This window comes from Somniosus microcephalus, chromosome 13 (genome assembly GCF_052327205.1).
Source record: "Somniosus microcephalus isolate GS21.2 chromosome 13, FLI_Smic_1.0, whole genome shotgun sequence".
Taxonomy (NCBI): Eukaryota; Metazoa; Chordata; class Chondrichthyes; order Squaliformes; family Somniosidae; genus Somniosus; species Somniosus microcephalus.
In genome coordinates, this window is record NC_140999.1 from 14,028,115 (window position 1) to 14,045,948 (window position 17,834).

General features: G+C 44.1%; 1 protein-coding gene across 1 annotated transcript in view; it reads left to right on the plus strand.

Annotated features, from left to right (window-relative positions):
• The first annotated feature begins 3,170 nt into the window (after positions 1-3,170).
• LOC147108066 (uncharacterized) overlaps positions 3,171-17,834 on the plus strand; it is a 42,397-nt gene continuing 27,733 nt past the window's right edge. Inside the window, exons 1-3 of the mRNA XM_086005986.1 lie at positions 3,171-3,228; positions 6,019-6,149; positions 13,862-13,927. Coding sequence (XP_085862112.1) covers positions 3,171-3,228; positions 6,019-6,149; positions 13,862-13,927 — 255 coding nt within the window. The remainder of the gene's footprint in view (positions 3,229-6,018; positions 6,150-13,861; positions 13,928-17,834) is intronic.

Genomic DNA, 17,834 nt, shown 5'->3' on the forward strand with positions numbered 1-17,834 from the left:
TCAAGGGTGGGGGGGTGCATGGTAGTAAATAACTTAGAGCAGATAGGAGAGGGTTTAGGAAGAATGTGAAAGAAGGAATAGAAAAGGATACTAAGGAGTATGAATGGACACGGCTCAGTGTTTAATGAACAAAGCATTAGAAATAAAATTGGGGATCTAGACACACTAATTAGAATGGGGGGATTTGATGTTCTAGGTTTGAAGGAAGATTAACTTCAGCCACAACTGGAAATGAAATATCCCTGGTGATAAATTTTCGGGAAAAATAGTGAGGAAAAAGGGGAGGTGGTTCTGTTAATTGAGGATGCAATTGCAGTCATAGAAAGAAATGTTTCTTTTTTAATGCTGGTGCTTAGTTGGAGTCAGTCTGAGTTGAGTTAAAAATAATAAAGGATATGTGACCGTACTGGGATCATATTAGAGACCACTGAGTAGTGGGAAAGAAATCAAGGGTAGAATTTATGGGCAATTTTGAGGGGTTTCCAATGGTAACAGAGTGGGATTTTAACTATTCTGAGATAACACAAATGTTTGTAGTCAAAATGAAAAGGAGCTCTTAGAATACATTCGGGACTGTTTCCTCAATAGGTACGCTGCATGGTGTAGGAACACTGGGATAGGTAAGCTATTATATTAAACAAAAGAGACCAGGCATATCCTTTACCCCATCACCTTAATTTCTCAAATAGAGCCTACCTTCTCCCATCTAGGGGCAGTGCCAATTGCCTAAATTTGGCTCACTGAACCTCCTACAGAGACCAGTTTAGATTATATCAACATCCGCGTTATCAATCATTTACTGGGACAAGTAGTTGGTCCTTTTTGTACGTCAAAGTAAGTGTTCCTTTTTACAGAATCCTCTACTTCAATGAATCCAGACCTTACCTTCAATTTACAATTCCTTGGACTGACTACTTGCTGGTCAGTTTCTTAGACTAATGCAGTGCTAGATCTAGTCCTGGGTAACAAAGCAGAACAAGTAAATGATCTGAAGGTTGGAGAACACTTGAGAAATCGTGACCATAACCTAATTTGATTCACATCGAAAAGAAAAAGAGGTATCAAAGATAAAGGTGTTGACTGGAAATAAGCTAATTTCAGCGGGATGAAAATAAATCTTGTTCAGGTTAATTGTTTGGAAAAGAATGTCAGGTCAAAGAATGGACCAGCAATGAGAGATCTTTAAATATGGAATAGATAGGGTACATGTTAAATATATTCCCATTAGGAGTAAAGTGGGTGTGATGTGCCTTCAATAACCACAAAACTAGAAGTTATAGACTTTAACAAGTTGGCTTTTAATCACTAAGATCAGAGCTAACATCTCAACACACCGACTGGCTCACAGGAATGAGTCATACAGATCCTGAGATCTTTAAGTAAGAGAAGTCAGGGGCGGAGCCAAGAGCCAAGACCCGGAACCTTCCAGGTTAGTCAGGAAAGAGGAAGTGAAACTATACACCGTGTGGGGGAGGGTAATATACATGAGTGCAAAACGAATACCGGCAAGACAAACAGATTTCATTACAGGGTGCATCAAAGCTGGGCTTCTGTGGATAATTAGAGCAAAAGTGAGATTTAGGAAAGAGGCATGTGATAAATATAGCCACGATAATACAGAGGAAATCTATGAGAGATGTAAGAAGTACAGAAGAGAACCACGAGGAGAAATTAGAAAGGCTAAGAAGGAGTATGAAAAAAAGACTGCAATTCAACATAAAGGGAAACAGGGCTTTTGGAAGTGCGTAAGAAGTAAAACGATATTCAAAGAACTGATGGAACCACTTGGAGAAGAAGAAGGTCATCTTGTAATTGAGAGTGAAGGGAGGGAAGTGATGCTCAATAAATGTTCTACCTCCATTTTTACAGAAGGTGAAAATAGGGCTGTCGGAATACCTGAGGAGAACTTGGAGGAGCTACTGCTGGAAATAAATATTCAAAAAGAAACTACATAAAAAAATGTTAATGGGACTGAAAGTGGAAGAGTCACAGGCCCAGATGGTATGCACCCCAGAATATTTCAAGAGGTTGGGGAACAGATAGTAGAGACACTAACAATAATTTTCCAAAATTGGAATTGTGCTAAAGGAGTGGAGTTTGGCAAATTTTACACCCCTATTCAAGAAAGGGGCAGGGAATAAGCCAGTTAATCTTATCTCAGTTGTGTGTGGACAATTCACTGCACACCCGGTGCGCTCACAGCACTATTCATGCCCATAAAAACTTGGCACATCAGTGCTAGAGTAGGCAAGGTCTGCTTGGCAGGCTTTCTTAAAGCTGGTTTGTTGCTGTTTTAGCTGCATTTGTAAATCAGATTTTTTTGCTACTAACATTTACAAGTTTGCGCATTCATCATTGTGCGATTATTTTTTGGGTTCAGTGGAGCTGACCTTTTGCACAATCCTCACACTTGTGCTTCTGCCGTTACAGAAGGATGGCCCTCGGTTCTAAAAAGCGGCATCTTGATTACTGCAGCTCCTGCCGAAGGGCTCAGTCATTGAAAGGAGCACAACGCCCTTTCCAGTTATGGTGCAGCACTTCCAATGTTGTTCTGATTAGGGGAAAAAGCGACTTCCCTTTAAAAGAGAACATCCTCTCTTTAACAGCTGCTAGCCAATTCAATTTTGTGATTGGCAGAGTGTCTTCCACACACCGGGAGCCTTGACAAATCAGAGAGGTGGGCTAGATTGGGATTCCCTGCACCTTTAAGAAAAATGCCACAAAGTGTAAGATAGTTTAATGATCTATCCACAGGGTTCTGTTACTTAAATTGGCCTACGGGTTTTTCTTTGTCTTCCTTGCCTTTCCCAGGAGTTTGAGTGGCTGCATGTGGCAGGGGGGCATGTTGGGAATAGTGTGCGGAGAGGTCACTCCATGCCAGTGTAGAATAGGCTCAATGGACAAGCTGGTCTTTTCCAGTCTTTTATCGTAGGTTCATGGGTTGAGTGGGAAAGTGCTGAAAGCAGGTTGTAGTGCCTCCTACATCGAGTGTACAGCACAAAAACAGGCCATTCGGCCCAACTGGTCCATGCCGGTGTTTATGCTGGACACAGGCCTCCTCCCACACCTCTTCATCTAACGATATCAGCATAACCTTCTATTCCTTTCTCCCTCACGTGCTTATCTAGCTTCCCCTTAAATGCATCTATGCTATTTGAACGAGCGGAAGGATGAAAAATTACATGAAGAGAATGATTCCCACGCAGTATCTGGTGCCAGGGGATAAAGGTATACAAGGGAAAACTTACACGAATACTCCTCAAAAAATAGAACAAATCTTCAGCAACCAAGTTGGTGTGCTTCCTGATTCAACTCAGATGGCTCAAGTGAAAAAACCTTAATTTTTTTGGCTTCACCCGACGATAAACACTTTGGGCAAGTAAAGAGTCTGTCAGTTTCCCTGGCACCTTTCACTGTGTAATTTCACTCTCAGTGAACCTCAAACAAGGTTACAAGTTGGCACGCTGCACTTTATTGCGGAAGTGAAGTAGCTGCCAGTGGCAGCCTGTTCGACATTTGGCACAGCTGAAACAAACGGCATGGCCCATCATCTCCTGGCAGCCCTGGGAATGTAATTAGCAGAAAAAATACGACATTTTTACCCAGTCACAAGTCAGCAGGGTGGAAAATGAAACCAGCGGAGCTGCCAGAGCTTCAAAAATAAATGTGAATGAGATTCTCGGGCACAGTGAACCAGCCCTGACCTCACCGCTCAGCCACAAGCTGCTATACAGATGTGGTGATAACACAGCTGTTTGCACATTTTTGGAGTGAATTTAACAAGGCAATTACTGAATTTCATGTCTATTTTTTTGGTACCTACTATAGAAAGAACAACTTGTATTTATACAGCATCTTTAATAAGGAGAGCCGGCCCAAGGCACTTCACAGAAACCTATAAGGAAAAATGGATGCTGAGCCAAAGATTAGGAGGAGTCAACAGAGGCTTATTCAAAGGGGGATATGAAAGAAAGAAAGACTTGCATTTATATAGCGCCTTTCACAACCACCGGACTTCCAAAAGCTCTTAACAGCCAATGAAGTACTTTTTGAAGTGCAGTCACTGTTGTAATGTAAGAAACACAGCAGCCAATTTGCGCACAGCAAGCTCCCACAAACAGCAATGTGAGAATGGCAATGTTGATTGAGGGATAAATATTGGCCCCAGGACACCGGGGAGAACTCCCCTGCTCTTCTTCAAAATAGTGGCCGTGAGATCTTTTACATCCATGTGAGAGAGCGGACGGGGCCTCGGTTTAACGTCTCATCCGAAAGACGGCACCTCCGACAGTGTAGCACTCCCTCAGCACTGCACTGGCTAGTCAGCCTAGATTTTTTGTAGTAGTGTAGTGGTTATGTTACTGGACTAGTAATCCAGAGGCCCGGACTAAAAATCCAGTGAACCAGACTAAAAATCCAGTGAATGTGAGTTTAGTTTGAGAATTCGAATTCGTTTTTTTTTAATCTGGAAATTAAAAGCTGGTATCAGTAAAAAGTGGCCATGAAGCTGTTGGATTGTCATAACTGGTTCACTAATGTCTTTTAGGGAAGGAAACCTGCCGTCCTTACCCGGTCTTTCCCTTTATCATTTTACATATATGATTGGCCAAGATTAGGATTATGTGACTATCCCACCAACCTACTCTTAAATTACTCTGCCCTCACAAATAGTATGGCATTATTGCCAGTTTGGGCCAAAAGTGTGAAATGGTTTAACCTGGTATAGGTGAGGTCCACCCATTATAAAATTGGGCCTTTTGGCATTACCATTACCACATCGTTGGTCGTCAGTTTCCTAAAGGATTCATTACCGTCTGCAAAATTGGCAAACTGTGTCATCCTCCAGCTGTGTCTTAGTTGTGACAAAGGAGAGCCCAAATGTTCCACTTACAACATAACAACTGACCACACTTCAAAGGAAAATCATTGTATGTGAAATGCCTTGAGATGTTCTTGGGGGATGTCATAAGGCTCTATATAAATACAAATCTTTCTTTCCTTTTCAATCATTCCAGTATCTCCCTTCCCTTGCAGTGCAGTTTAACCTCAGCAAGTCAAGGTGACAAAATACTCTCAGATTTTGTGCTTCTATCAGACTAATCAGAATCTGATTTTTATTTCATTACCTGTATTTAAGAAGTATGTCATTTCGTATTTAGTCGACAAACCAGTCAACCGTTTCCATCAAAAGATAGTCCCAAAGGCAACTCTTTAAGGATTTCAAAGACAACTGTTCTCAGCAATGACCTCAGTAGTGCCTTTGTTATATCCACACATTTACACTATAATAAACTTCTTCGGTTTCCAAGACCCATCAGTTGTTCCAATCGAAGATCCTTCAAGCCACAAGGGCACCCTTACTTTAGTTGGGACTCTATCTACTTATGATATCTTATGCATGATATCTCACTACAGTAGACACTTTGGAAGTTGTCAAATTCCACTATAAACTACTTTTAAATTTCAAGATCAATAGATATATATATAACTTCTCATTATTCACCCTGGCCCATCTTCATTCATACGTAAGACTGGATGACTTCCTCAAATATGCCCCTTCTCACCCCATTAGATCCTGCTCAGAAGGAAGTGACAGCAGGGTTGCATTCCCAGGTGCCATATTTCCTGCATTTTCTCTGATTCCCGTTATTGTAGGAATTGCCAGAATCGCCAGTTCCTCCTTTCTAAGAAAAGGAACAGGGACTAGCTCGTGATCAAAGAGAATGAACATCCTGTTTCTCTTACTATTGTTATATTTAGCAAGGTATAAAGGAGGGACCATCACAAAGAAGCACTACTTTACACCCACATGTACTTTCTCACTAAAATGAACAAATAACGGAAAAGATACCCTTAAACCTTTTTTTGTGATTACCTGTATTTGCAGGTTCCCCATTGCATTTAACAGAAAACAGTGTAATCATTGAAAATGAATGGTAAACTAAAATGTGTTACCTTTTTAACCAATCATATCTCATTTTATTTGCTATTGCCTAATGATTATTTCCTCATTTTTAGTGTTTCACAGGTCCGTAGGCTTCATTACATTGATGATGTTAGTGCAGAACAGCGCTACAGATGAAGAGTGTGCTACATCAACTTTGGCAGCTCACTATCAAAATGTGATTTCTGTTCTACTGAATGAAACGGTGCGTTAGCTGATCGTTGTTAAGGTTAAACTTATTTAAGTCAAATATTTTGTTCCATTATTTTTTTTTCAGTATTTTAGGATAGCTTACGTACTGGTGCAGCTGTACATTTTGCTTATGTGAAGTTTGCAGCAGCATTGTTACAATGGAGTCAGGATTGCTACGGGGACTGTGGGGGGAATTCCCTTACCGTTTTCTGTGCATTTGTGGTGAATAAGCAGCGCAGCAAATGTTGTCCCGGCAGGAAAATCGGGTGGAAAGCCATTTTCGCCCGATTTCCACCATTACAACTTCCCCTTGCGCTTTTTGTCCCTTCCGCTGAGTCCTGAGCGTGCGGAGACCTCCGATCTGGAAAAAATCTACGGACTTTCCTGAGGACTCCCGAGGTCCGGACATTTCCGATCCTGGGCCTCTCCAAACTCAAAATGCGCAGGGACCACGTATCCCAGGGGCGCAGGCGGTTCGCAAGCGTCCCTGGGATCACGTGGGCCATGGGGAGCCAATAAGAGAAGGGAATCTCCCTTCATACACTTGATAGATAGACCTGTCAAATATATGAATGGAGATCACCCCAAAAACACAGTAAAACATTTTTTAAATCACGTTTTTAAAATTAGTTGAAATGGCAATAAATTAAATATTTTAAACAAAAATTTAATTTTTTGGAATAAATAATTAAAGTTTTTTACGGGGCTAAAAGTAAACTTCGCTTTTTTAAAAGTATTTTAAAATTATAAATGAGTGAAAATATTTTTTTTAACTTTTTTTCAACTCTTATGCTGGTAAAAGCAAGCCTTACGCCTGCTTTTACCAGGTGTAAGATTTCTAAGGGTTCTCTGAGGGCGGAGGTTCTCCAGAAAGCGGAACTAAACACCCACTTCTCCAGGGCAGGCGTCCGATCTGTCAAGAGCATTCGTGACAGATTGGAAATACTGGTTTTCAGCGCATGCGCTTTACATGCCTGAAACCGGCATTTACGATGTCCCTACGGGTGTGTACACAGCTCGTACACACCCGTAGGCATCGGAATATACGGCCTATAGAGTATAATGAGGGCCAGTGGCACTGCGAATCCGAGTTTCCTGCTTTTACATTGGAAGTGCACGCTGGGGAACTCAGACTGAGATTTAGAAGGTGCAGCAGCTGCCAGCATCAGTTGGTACATTTTTTTCATTGAGGTGGTGATCCAGGCTCCTTTGACAGCTCAGAGAGTTTAATCAATGCGTAGTTAGAACCATATCGATAAGGCATGGATCCAGGTTCGATCCCCAGTATGTGTTAAGCTGAAGAAATCGGCCACACACTTCACTACATTTGACTTGGGTTGCTTCCCACCCAAAGTACATTACACAGTTTGCATTGCTACAAAGGCAAGATCATTTTGGATGGACACAAAATGTATAATATATATCAGATATTTTATATTGCATAGTCCAGTCTAGGTCACCCCTTACACAGACAATAATAAATAAAGGGGCACTGCAACCCAGTTCTGTTTTTCTTCGACTGTTCACTAAACAACAATTGAGCAATTCTACAATAGCTTATTCAGCTAAGCTTGGGTCGGTGAGTTAAACATATGCTGGATAATTACGGAACTGCACAGTAATCTATAACCAGGCAATTAATCACCCACCAGAGTTCGAATGTACCACTAGCCCTGATGCGAACTCAACACTTGCTGCATTCAACATGAGCTATCTTATTCAGCCTCTTGAATCAACTGTCCTCCAGAGAGATTACAAATCTGTCAGATTGTTTGGCTGTGAACAGCCTCTTTCACACAGCTATATGTTTACTTTTACCGCCATTGCACTTCACTCCGCACACTGCTTCCCTGTCTGAGGTCCAGCGTTATTTTTAACATTAAAAGCATGCCATTAGTCAATAAAGGGCAACTAACTAAAGAGAAGCTGACATTCGCCACTGCTAATGAGTGGTTTTGGCCTCCATCTAGAACATGGGCAATAGCAGGCAATCTGAGCTCTCTTTCTCAACACCACTATGAAAAGGTCCCTCCATGAACGTCTCAATGCCCTCCCACCCATAAAACGGAGACTGACCACAATGAAAATGGGCAGATAAAGATGAACACTCATGCCAACCCTATAATAGATAGCAACCCAATCCAACATACCTGCCCTCTACCTCCTGAACAAACTGCCCCAGTCTCAATGCATATTGCCACCCAAATAGCATTAGTATTTAGATGGACAATAGCTCTTCCTGTCAATTTAGACTATCTAAAATCATTGAAATTGGTCAAGGCAAAATATTGCTTACTGAAGATGAACCGATGTGAGCCAAGATGAGCTATGATTTCTGAACTGAATTAATTTTCCCCACGTGCCCTCGCTACTGGATGCACGTGATCCTTTGATCTTGAGCTACAACTTATGTGTGGAACATAGATGGCAATTCGTGAGACCCTTCCTATGAAAAAGAAAATGCAAATTATGCAGGCTTTGCCAGAGAAAGAGAAAAAAGCATGGGGCCAGAGAATAATTTGGCATCGGCACCTCCCCTCTATTGACAATGCTCAACAACATTTTTGGGGACAACCACTTGTAGGGAGATGACACTTGAATGTGTGCATGACAGTCTGCCCATATGGATGTGGATGAGGTGCTATTGTATTGGTTTCACAAAGTATGTGCCCAAAGTCTGTCAGTTCGCCTACTTCTAACAAGCACAATTGCCCTTTCACAGCAACTTGAAGTGGAAGGACACAAGGCCACCAATAGGGGGATCAGGAGGTGGAAGAACTATCATGACATCAAACTGCACGAGATCTCTGGTGAAGCAGACCCTGTGGTCCCAGGTGTCATGGATGGCTGGTAGGAGAGGACATTCCCCTTTCAATCAGAGTATGAGCCTCGGGACATTTTTAACATTGATGAAACAGGTCTGTTTTGCTGTAGGTGCCCTGCATTTTTCTAGAGAGACATATACAGGTAGTGAGATAAGTAAGGACTGAGTGACTACTGTGCACCAATATGGATGGCAGTAACAAAATCAGGCCCTTTCACATTAGGACAGCAAAAAAGCCACCCTGTTTTCATTACAACTATTAGCTTCCTGTGCGTAACAATACCAGTTAGGTGTGGAGCAAGACACTAAGCCTGTTCAAGGCCTGGGTGAGCACCTTTTTAAAATTTTTGTTCCTAGGGTGTGGGTATCACTGGCAAGGCCGGCATTTATTGCCCATCCCTAATTGCCCTTGAGAAGGTGGTGGTGAGCCGCCTTTTTGAACCGCTGCAGTCTGTGTGGTGAGGGTACTTCCACAGTGCTGTTAGGGAGGGAGTTCCAGGATTTTGACCTAGCGACAATGAAGGAACAGCAATATATTTAAAAGTCAGGATGGTGTGTGACTTGGAGGGGAACTTGCAGGTGATGGTGGTCCCATGCGCCTGCTGCCCTTGTCCTTCTAGGTGTTCGAGGTCGCGGGTTTGGGAGGTGCTGTCGAAGAAAGATGGATAGCAAGATGCAAGTAGAATATGACCATATCCTTCTCCTATTTTACAATTGCAATGCACATGTAGACATTGGATGGGGACAAAGATCAAGCTTGGCTTGATGCTATCTCATGGTGAAAGAGCTAACTGATACTTAGTAGGGGTAATTTCTGATCTTCTGCTCCCAACAGGATGCCTCGCCCATTGTGAGAGCACACTAGAAATTCAAGCAACTATTTCATGTTGCATTTAAATGTTCAGTGAGTACCCGAACTTATGTTATAGGTTGGAGAATAATTCCAAATATATGGTTTTACACATTAAGAACAGCTACTTTGGTGAGATAAAGCAGAGCTGCTGGTGCCTCCGCATAAGTCATGGACTTCAGGAGAGAGGGAATGAGAAACAATGGAGGAGAAAAAGTAAACATCATTAATTTGAGTTAGCTATAGATAAATTAGTACTAAATAACCTTCAGTTCAGGGTCAGTGTAAACACTAAGACCTAGAAATTCACTATGGCCCCGCCAGCTGGCTAACGGCCAAGAGTTAGAGCTGGGCGCGGAGCCATGTGCGACCGTCCGATATTCACTTTTTGCACCCCAAGTCGGAACCGGCCACTATTCCAGGGTGTGCCCGCCCCCGCTTGGGGCGCTGAAACTGAATTTCAGCGCTCTAAGTGCCACTGCGCCACCCGATGCGGTGCGGCAGGCTGCGGTACTGCAGGCCTCCTCCTTCTCTTAAGGTGGAGGTGCCTGCAACGGGGAGATCGCCGCTGGATTGTGCTGGCAAATGAGCCCGGCACCACGGAGAAGTGCCGGACTCGCGGAAAGCAGCCGGCAATGCCGCGGGGGGGGGGTGGTGGAGGAGGCCGGGGAAGGAGGTGCGGGCAGGCGGCCGCCGAAAAAGCGGCCGGCCGCACCTCCACCTTTATGCGCCCCACTAAAGCTGCAGTAAGGCCCTGGTCTCCGGATGTTAGTAGCGGCCGCCACAGAGGAGGTGGCGGCAACTGAATATGGGCGTCGGGCCGGCATCGGGGCGGAAATGGGGCACTGCGCACACCGATGACGTCATCGGTGCCGGCGCAGCGCTACCGGCTACCGCCGCCATTACCGCCGAGCTCAATATCAGCGCAACCTCCTATACTGGCGCAGAAGCCCTCTTTAGGCGGTAACTGGGCGCAAAGCTTGCAGCGCCTTACTGAATTTCTAGGCCTAAATAACCTACTATAATAAAAACTGAAAGTGCTGGAAATACTCAGCAGGTCAGGCAGCATCTGTGGAGAGAGAAACAGAGTTAACGTTTCAGGTCGATGACCTTTCATCAGAACTGGAAAAGTAAGAGTTATAACAAGATTTTAAGCAGGTGCAGAGGCAGGGAAAGCTGGGGGTGGGGGGGAAAGAACATAGGTTTTGAAATGATTTCTATTGCCACACTATCAGATAGTACATACAAGTCTAAAAGAAGACAAGGTTGTTAGCAAAAATTTTAATTTATATGAACTCAATCATTTCACTGCCTTTGTGCAGTCTATTACTTAATATACAATAGTAAAGGACTGCATTCTGAACTAGGAGAATGATATTTGAATGGTATTTGAGCTTAGGCTACTCATAGAAGTTCAGTTTTGCCAATCTCATATCCATTAAAAAAAGGGAAAAAACTAGGAAAGCCAGGCGTCTTTCTAAATTCTTCAAGCGTGTCACCACGTAAATAGCCACAGTTTGCCCATACTGCTTCACAATAGGTCAGGTAGCTCAGCTGGTTAATTGAGGTCTGATGACCCTGGGTACAAGCCTTTTATCTTTCCGAGGTGGATAAAATTAAGTGGGCAGAAAACTGAAGACTACAGGCACAATGAAAAGTGCTCGTCACCTTGTTAGTTGCATTGATACAGTATTTCCTGGCTTTTCTGCATTAACAGGAGGATAAGTACTGTATGCAATAGGCAGTCTGTGCCAGCTTGGCTTGGTTGGTAGCATTCATACCTCTGGGTCAAAAGGTTGTGGGTTCAAGACACCCTCCGGGACCTGAGCATAAAGTCTTGGCTAACATTCCAATGCAGTGCTGCATTGTCGCAGGTGCTGGCCTTCAGGTGAGATGCTGAACCAAGGCTCCACCTCTCTGTTCTGGTGATTCCAGTGGAAGTAAAAGATCCATGGCGCTATTTGAAGAGGAGCGAGGAGGTCTCCCTTTTTTTTAAATTCATTCCTGGGATGTGGGCGTTGCTGGTGAGGCCAGCATTTATTGCCCATCCCTAATTTCCCTCGAGAAGGTGGCGGTGAGCCGCCTTCTTGAACCGCTGAAGTCCCTGTGGTGAAGGTGCCCCCGTAGTGTTGTTAGGCAGCGAGTTCCAGGATTTTGACCCAGCCATGGTGAAAGAAAGGACGATATATTTTCAAGTCAGGATTGTGTGTGACTTGGAGGGGAGCGTGTAGGTGATGGTGTTTCCATGTGTCTGCTGCCCTTGTCCTTTGTAGAGGTCGTGGGGTTGGGAGGTGCTGTCGAAGAAGCCTTGGCAAGTTGCTGCAGTAAATGTCCTAGCCAACATTGCTCCTTCAACCAACACCATCAAAAATTGGTCATTGATCTCATTTGCTGTTATTGGAACTTAGTTACAAATTGGCTTGTCTCATTTACCCATGTAAGAGTGACTGCATTTCAACAGTGTAATTTATGGGATGTGAAGCGCTTCGGGATGTCCTGAGGGACATTATAAGGCGTGATATATAAAGGCAAGACCACTCGGCTCCTGACCTCATTACAGCCTTGGTCCACACATGGACAAAGGAGCTGAATTCCAGAGGTGAGGTGAGAGTGACTGCCCTTGACATCAAGGCAGCATTTGACCGAGTGTGGCATCAAAGCGCCCTAGTAAAACTGAAGTCAATGGGAATCAGGGGAAAAACACTCCACTGGCTGGAGTCATACCTAGCACAAAGGAAGATGGTTGTGGTGGTTGAAGGTCAATCATCACAGCCCCAGGACATCACTTCAGGAGTTCCTCAGGGCAGTGGCCTAGGCCCAACCATCTTCAGCTGCTTCATCAATGACCTTCCCTCCAACATAAGGTCAGAAATGGGGATGTTCGCTGATGACTGCAAAGTGTTCAGTGTCATTCACAACTCCACAGATAATGAAGCAGTCCATGCCCACATGCAACAAGACCTGGACAACGTTCAGGCTTGGGCTGATAAGTGGCAGGTACCATTCGCGCCACAGAAGTGCCAGGCAATGACTATCTCCAACAAGCGAGAGTCTAACCACATCCCCTTGACATTCAATGACATTATCATCGTCGAATCCCCCTCTATCAACATCCTGGGGGTCACCATTAACCAGAAACTTAACTGGACCAGCCACATAAATACTGTGGCAACAAGAGCAGGTCAGAGGCTAGGTATTCTGCAGCGAGTGACTCACCTCCTGACACCCCAAAGCCTTTCCACCATCTACAAGGCACAAGTAAGGAGTGTGATGGAATACTCTCCACTTGCCTGGATGAGTGCAGCTCCAACAACACTCAAGAAGCTTGACACTATCCAGGACAAAGCAGCCCACTTGATTGGCACCCCATCCACCACCTTAAACATTCACTCCCTCCACCACCGGCGTACCGCGGCTGCAGTGTGTACCATCTACAAGATGCACTGCAGCAACTCGCCAAGGCTTCTTCGGCAGCACCTCCCAAACCCGCGACCTCTTCCACCTAGAAGGTCAAGGGCAGCAGGTGCATGGGAACACCACCACCTCCAAGTTCCCCTCCGAGTCACACACCATCCTGAGTTAGAAGTATATCGCCGATCCTTCATTGTCGCTGGGTCAAAATCCTGGAACTCCCTCCCTAACAGCACTGTGGGAGTACCATCACCACACGGACTGCAGCGGTTCAAGAAGGCGGCTCACCACTACCTTCTCGAGGGCAACTAGGGATGGGCAATAAATGCTTGCATTGCCAGCGACGCCCACATCCCATAAACAAATTTTAAAAAATCTTTCCTTTCTAATGGAGACTGACCTCCACAGGTATTATCTCTCTCATCTCATTCAAGTTCATCTGAACTCCATTGGTGTCGAACTACTTCCATACAGCAACTTTTATAAACTGCAGATTCATACATCTACTTATTAGATGCTTTCTCTTTTGTAATTACAAGTTGTGCTTCAGAAGCAAGGTTGCACAAGTTATGGTTTCTAGAGAATACCTTGTTTAAAAGCAGAGAGAAGTGCATTCACTAATTTTTTTTTCCATTTTTAGATCGAAAAAACAAACTCCATTATACAATTGAGAAATAATGCATCATTGCACTGGAATAAAACTGGGGTAGGCAAATCTATTTTTTTGTTTCTGTTGACAGGTATATTGCGTGCGCATTTCTGCATGATTTTTCTCCAATTATTATTATTTCAGCCTACTAAACTGCTGTTTCTACCCTGCGGCTTCCAGCCTCTCTCACACATCTGCTCACCTATTGTCGTGGTTTGCATTCCATTTTAACACACAGGAGACTGTCTGAAGCATGTCTTAAGCTTTATTCCGAAACATCAACTCATGCCTCAGAGCACATGGTGCTGTTTCTGTAAAATCTCCACCTCATCTGACCACTGGATGGCTCTATTCAGTCTTATATCCATCATCATATCTGGGTGGGTTGCACATGCTTGCAGAGATGCCTGTTTATTCTGCCTGTAATCGGCCAGGGTCAATCAGGTGTGTCCCAAGTCAGACACACAAGGTCCACAGCCCAATTTTGTAACATGACCACCGCCAGCAAGGCTCCGTGTCGTAAGCCTCAGAAAATCGGGGAGCTGAACTATTTTCTCTTAAAATTTAGACTCTATGGGGGAAAAATTCAGTATCGCCCCATTTGGGGCGCCATTATCGGCCGTGCAAAAAGTTTAGCGCCTGGCGCTAATTATCGCCTCCAACAGCAAACTTGGCTTTTATCGCCCCGGCAGGTGTTTGGAACGCTAAATCAGGCGCTTCACACCTGTCTTAAGGCGCAAAGGCCGAGGAGCGAGGCGCTACCTCAGAGTGCTGGCGAAGCAAGGAAGGGCAAATCAAAATAAACCTGCAAAGTGCTGCTCAGTACTCAAAACTCCTTCACACAGTGTTGAATCTCTCCAGAAGTCTCTCTCTCTCAGAATGCGTGGTGCAAACATGTCACCGACAAAAAAAGGCAGGAAGCGGTCGCCTTTAAATAGCGCTCCCCTAGTCCCTTTCTGACAGCATAACGCTCCCCTCAACCTGTCGCTGCTAGCGGCAGGCGGTAAGGCAGGGGGCGCCACTCAATATCCGGTCCAGGGTGCTAACGGGGCGTTGCGCACTCGACTGACCTCACAATCTGCCGGCGCAGGAGTTCGTGGCGGTAGTGTTTAGCTTCGCTGCAAAATGTCTAGTTAATTTCGCGAGCGGCGCAAACATCGCCGCGCCCGGGCACTAGTTGCTTTGCGCCCCATTAAGGCGCTAACAGGAGGCGCAAACAACTGAATTTTTCCCCCTATGAGCATAACAACAATTTTCTCTTTAATGAAGTTGCCTACGATGGATTCTTACTCACAAGACTTGTCAAATTGTTTACAACTCTATTACATATTGACCAATTCTTTCTCCTGGAGCTTGAACCCTGGTATTAAGCACATGTCTTTTGTAGGCAATATTTTTCTGAGGCGTGAAATACTCCTCAAACCATCTTCAAAGTTCTGTTTTCATTTTCTCCATGCATTTATGACACTTGCATTTAGTCTCCGGGACATGTAAACCTTCTGCACCTATCCAGTTCTTATATGATGTAAGGGTTTTGTTGTCTTCTGCCACCCGTGTCCTTACTCGCACCAAGTCCCGCTCACCCATCTCCCCTGTACTCCCTGACCTACATTGGCTCCCAGTTAAGCAAAGCCTCAATTTTAAAATTCTCACCCTTGTTTTCAAATCCTTCCATGGCCTCACTCCTCCTTGTCTCTGTAATCTCCTCCAACCCTATAATCCCCCTAGACCTCTGTACTCCGCCTATTCTGGCCTTTTGAACATCCCCGATTTTATATGCTCCACCATTGGCGGTCGTGCCTTTAGCTGCCTAGGTCCTAAGCTCTGGAATTCCCTCCCTAAATCTCTCCGCCTCTCCACTTCTCTTCCCTCCTTTCAGACGCTCCTTAAACCTACCTCTTCGACCAAGCTTTTGGTCACCTGCCCCAACATCTCCTTGTGTGGCTCAGTGTCAATTTTTTTTTTATAACACTCCTGTGAAGTGTGAAGATCCCAAGCGGATCTTTCGGCCACTACACCCCTACTTTTAAGAACTCTCTCCCACAACCACTTCACCGACTTGCCAGTCTTCCTTCCTCTAAAAGCCTCGTAAAACACTTTTTTTTAACCAACCTTTCGGTCTGACCCTCACAATATCTCCACTCACTTTCTCTTCTTCCCCTATTAAAGCACTCTGTGATACTTTTCTACATGAAGGTTACTATAAAAAACAGAAGCTGCTTTTCAGTCTGCTTAAAAAAAATACCTGGAAAAGGCTTTACCCTTCACTTGAAAATAATAGCATCATAATTTAGAAAGAAAATTGAAATTGGCAAAGTGCTGTTTGAGATAATTAGCAGGGAGCGCTTAATGGCTTCACATGACATGCCTCTGTCAGCAGCTCACCTATTTATAGTAAATGAGTTAACGGCAGCATTAAAATAGCATATAGAGGAATGTCATGTGAACACATTAAACATTCATTTGTTCAGTTAGCAGCAGTAATTTCTGGGCTTATATTTTTAAAATCGATAACAAAAATGCCTTTTTCTGTGGCAAGTCTCCCAATTGAGTTGTGAATTTCAGGCGGCCTTGGGCTGTCATGTTAATACCTATCCAGACATTCTGATCTTGCCAACTCCGATGGGAAATTTATTTTTCCACCCTCTGGGTTACAGATTCATTTTAAAACTGAGGCTGAGACTCCCCTTTTGCTTGTGTTTTTAAAATGTATTTTTTTTTAATCCTTATTCCTTTTCGGTCTTCCTACATGCAGTTACATTTGGGTAGCCAGCCTATCTCATGCGGGTGCCAATCACACTCGGAAAGCAGCCACTAAGGGTGATCCTCTCTCCCTTTCTGTAGGGTTGTCATCACATCGTGGCAGCACAACTGAGATAGGGAACTCATTAGGGGTTGCTTTATGATCCTTCGCCCACTAACGGCGCAGTTAATAATTTGGGTGCGCACGGTGCAGGAACCTTGCCCACCAGCAGTGGCCCAGATTTTCAATCGCGTTGCCAGCAGCCAAGGGGTCGCTGCCAGCAGTATGAACTCCTAAAAGTATCCCCAGTGGGTAGAGAACTGGATTGGAAAGCGGAACCCGTCAAGAAGGAGCAGCGTGTTGATGCTCCAACCCATGGCGCCCCCGCGTTGCGTTGAGCTGAAATCACCTTTTAAAGAAAGTTGATTTAACTTGAGGAGATCCTCATTTTAACGATAATTAATCCAGCTTAATTTTGAAAAATAGATATACAGCTTTGAATGTTGTCCCTGCTGAGACCATCTCTGAGTATCTCCCTGGAAAATGCTGAGCAGCAGTGCAAGTTAGAAGAAGCATTTAGCTAAGTACTAACAACTCAGCCTCTGTGGAACTGGATAAACAGTCCCTCTGATTGGGAGGCAAGGAATTCTCATAACTACTTTAAAAGTATAACCTTTTTTTGAGTTTTTATTGCAGCTTCATAATTTTCAGAAGGGTTCTCAAGGATACGAATATTACAGAGCTCCGCCCTTTTGGAAAAATCCTTCAGAATTAATATACAAACATATACGGTTGTATTTTCCAATCACCATTGCACAATTTGCCATGATTCTCATTGGGAAAGGACTGCGCGCTACTGTCGCCCTGATGTAGCGGACATTGCAGGGAAGATATAATGCACAGACTGGAAATCAGCATTTAAAGGGGCTCAGTTGATTTTGGATTGTTGTACAGTAATATGAAATTGCATATCGAAGTGAAGATTTTTGTCATTGATTATTTTCAGTGCCATTTGGTTGCCCAGTTATTTGTGTAGGTTTTGTGCCAAAAGATATAGCTGAGATATTTTTAGTTGGAGCAATTATAATTTACAATATGGGCACTTCAATGTGAACTGTGTTGTTTGTCTGTTGTTTGAGGAGAGAAAGAGGAGAAAAGAAGGGAATGCCAGACGAGTGGGACTGCACCTGAGTCAGACTGCTCACATCTACCGTTACCCAC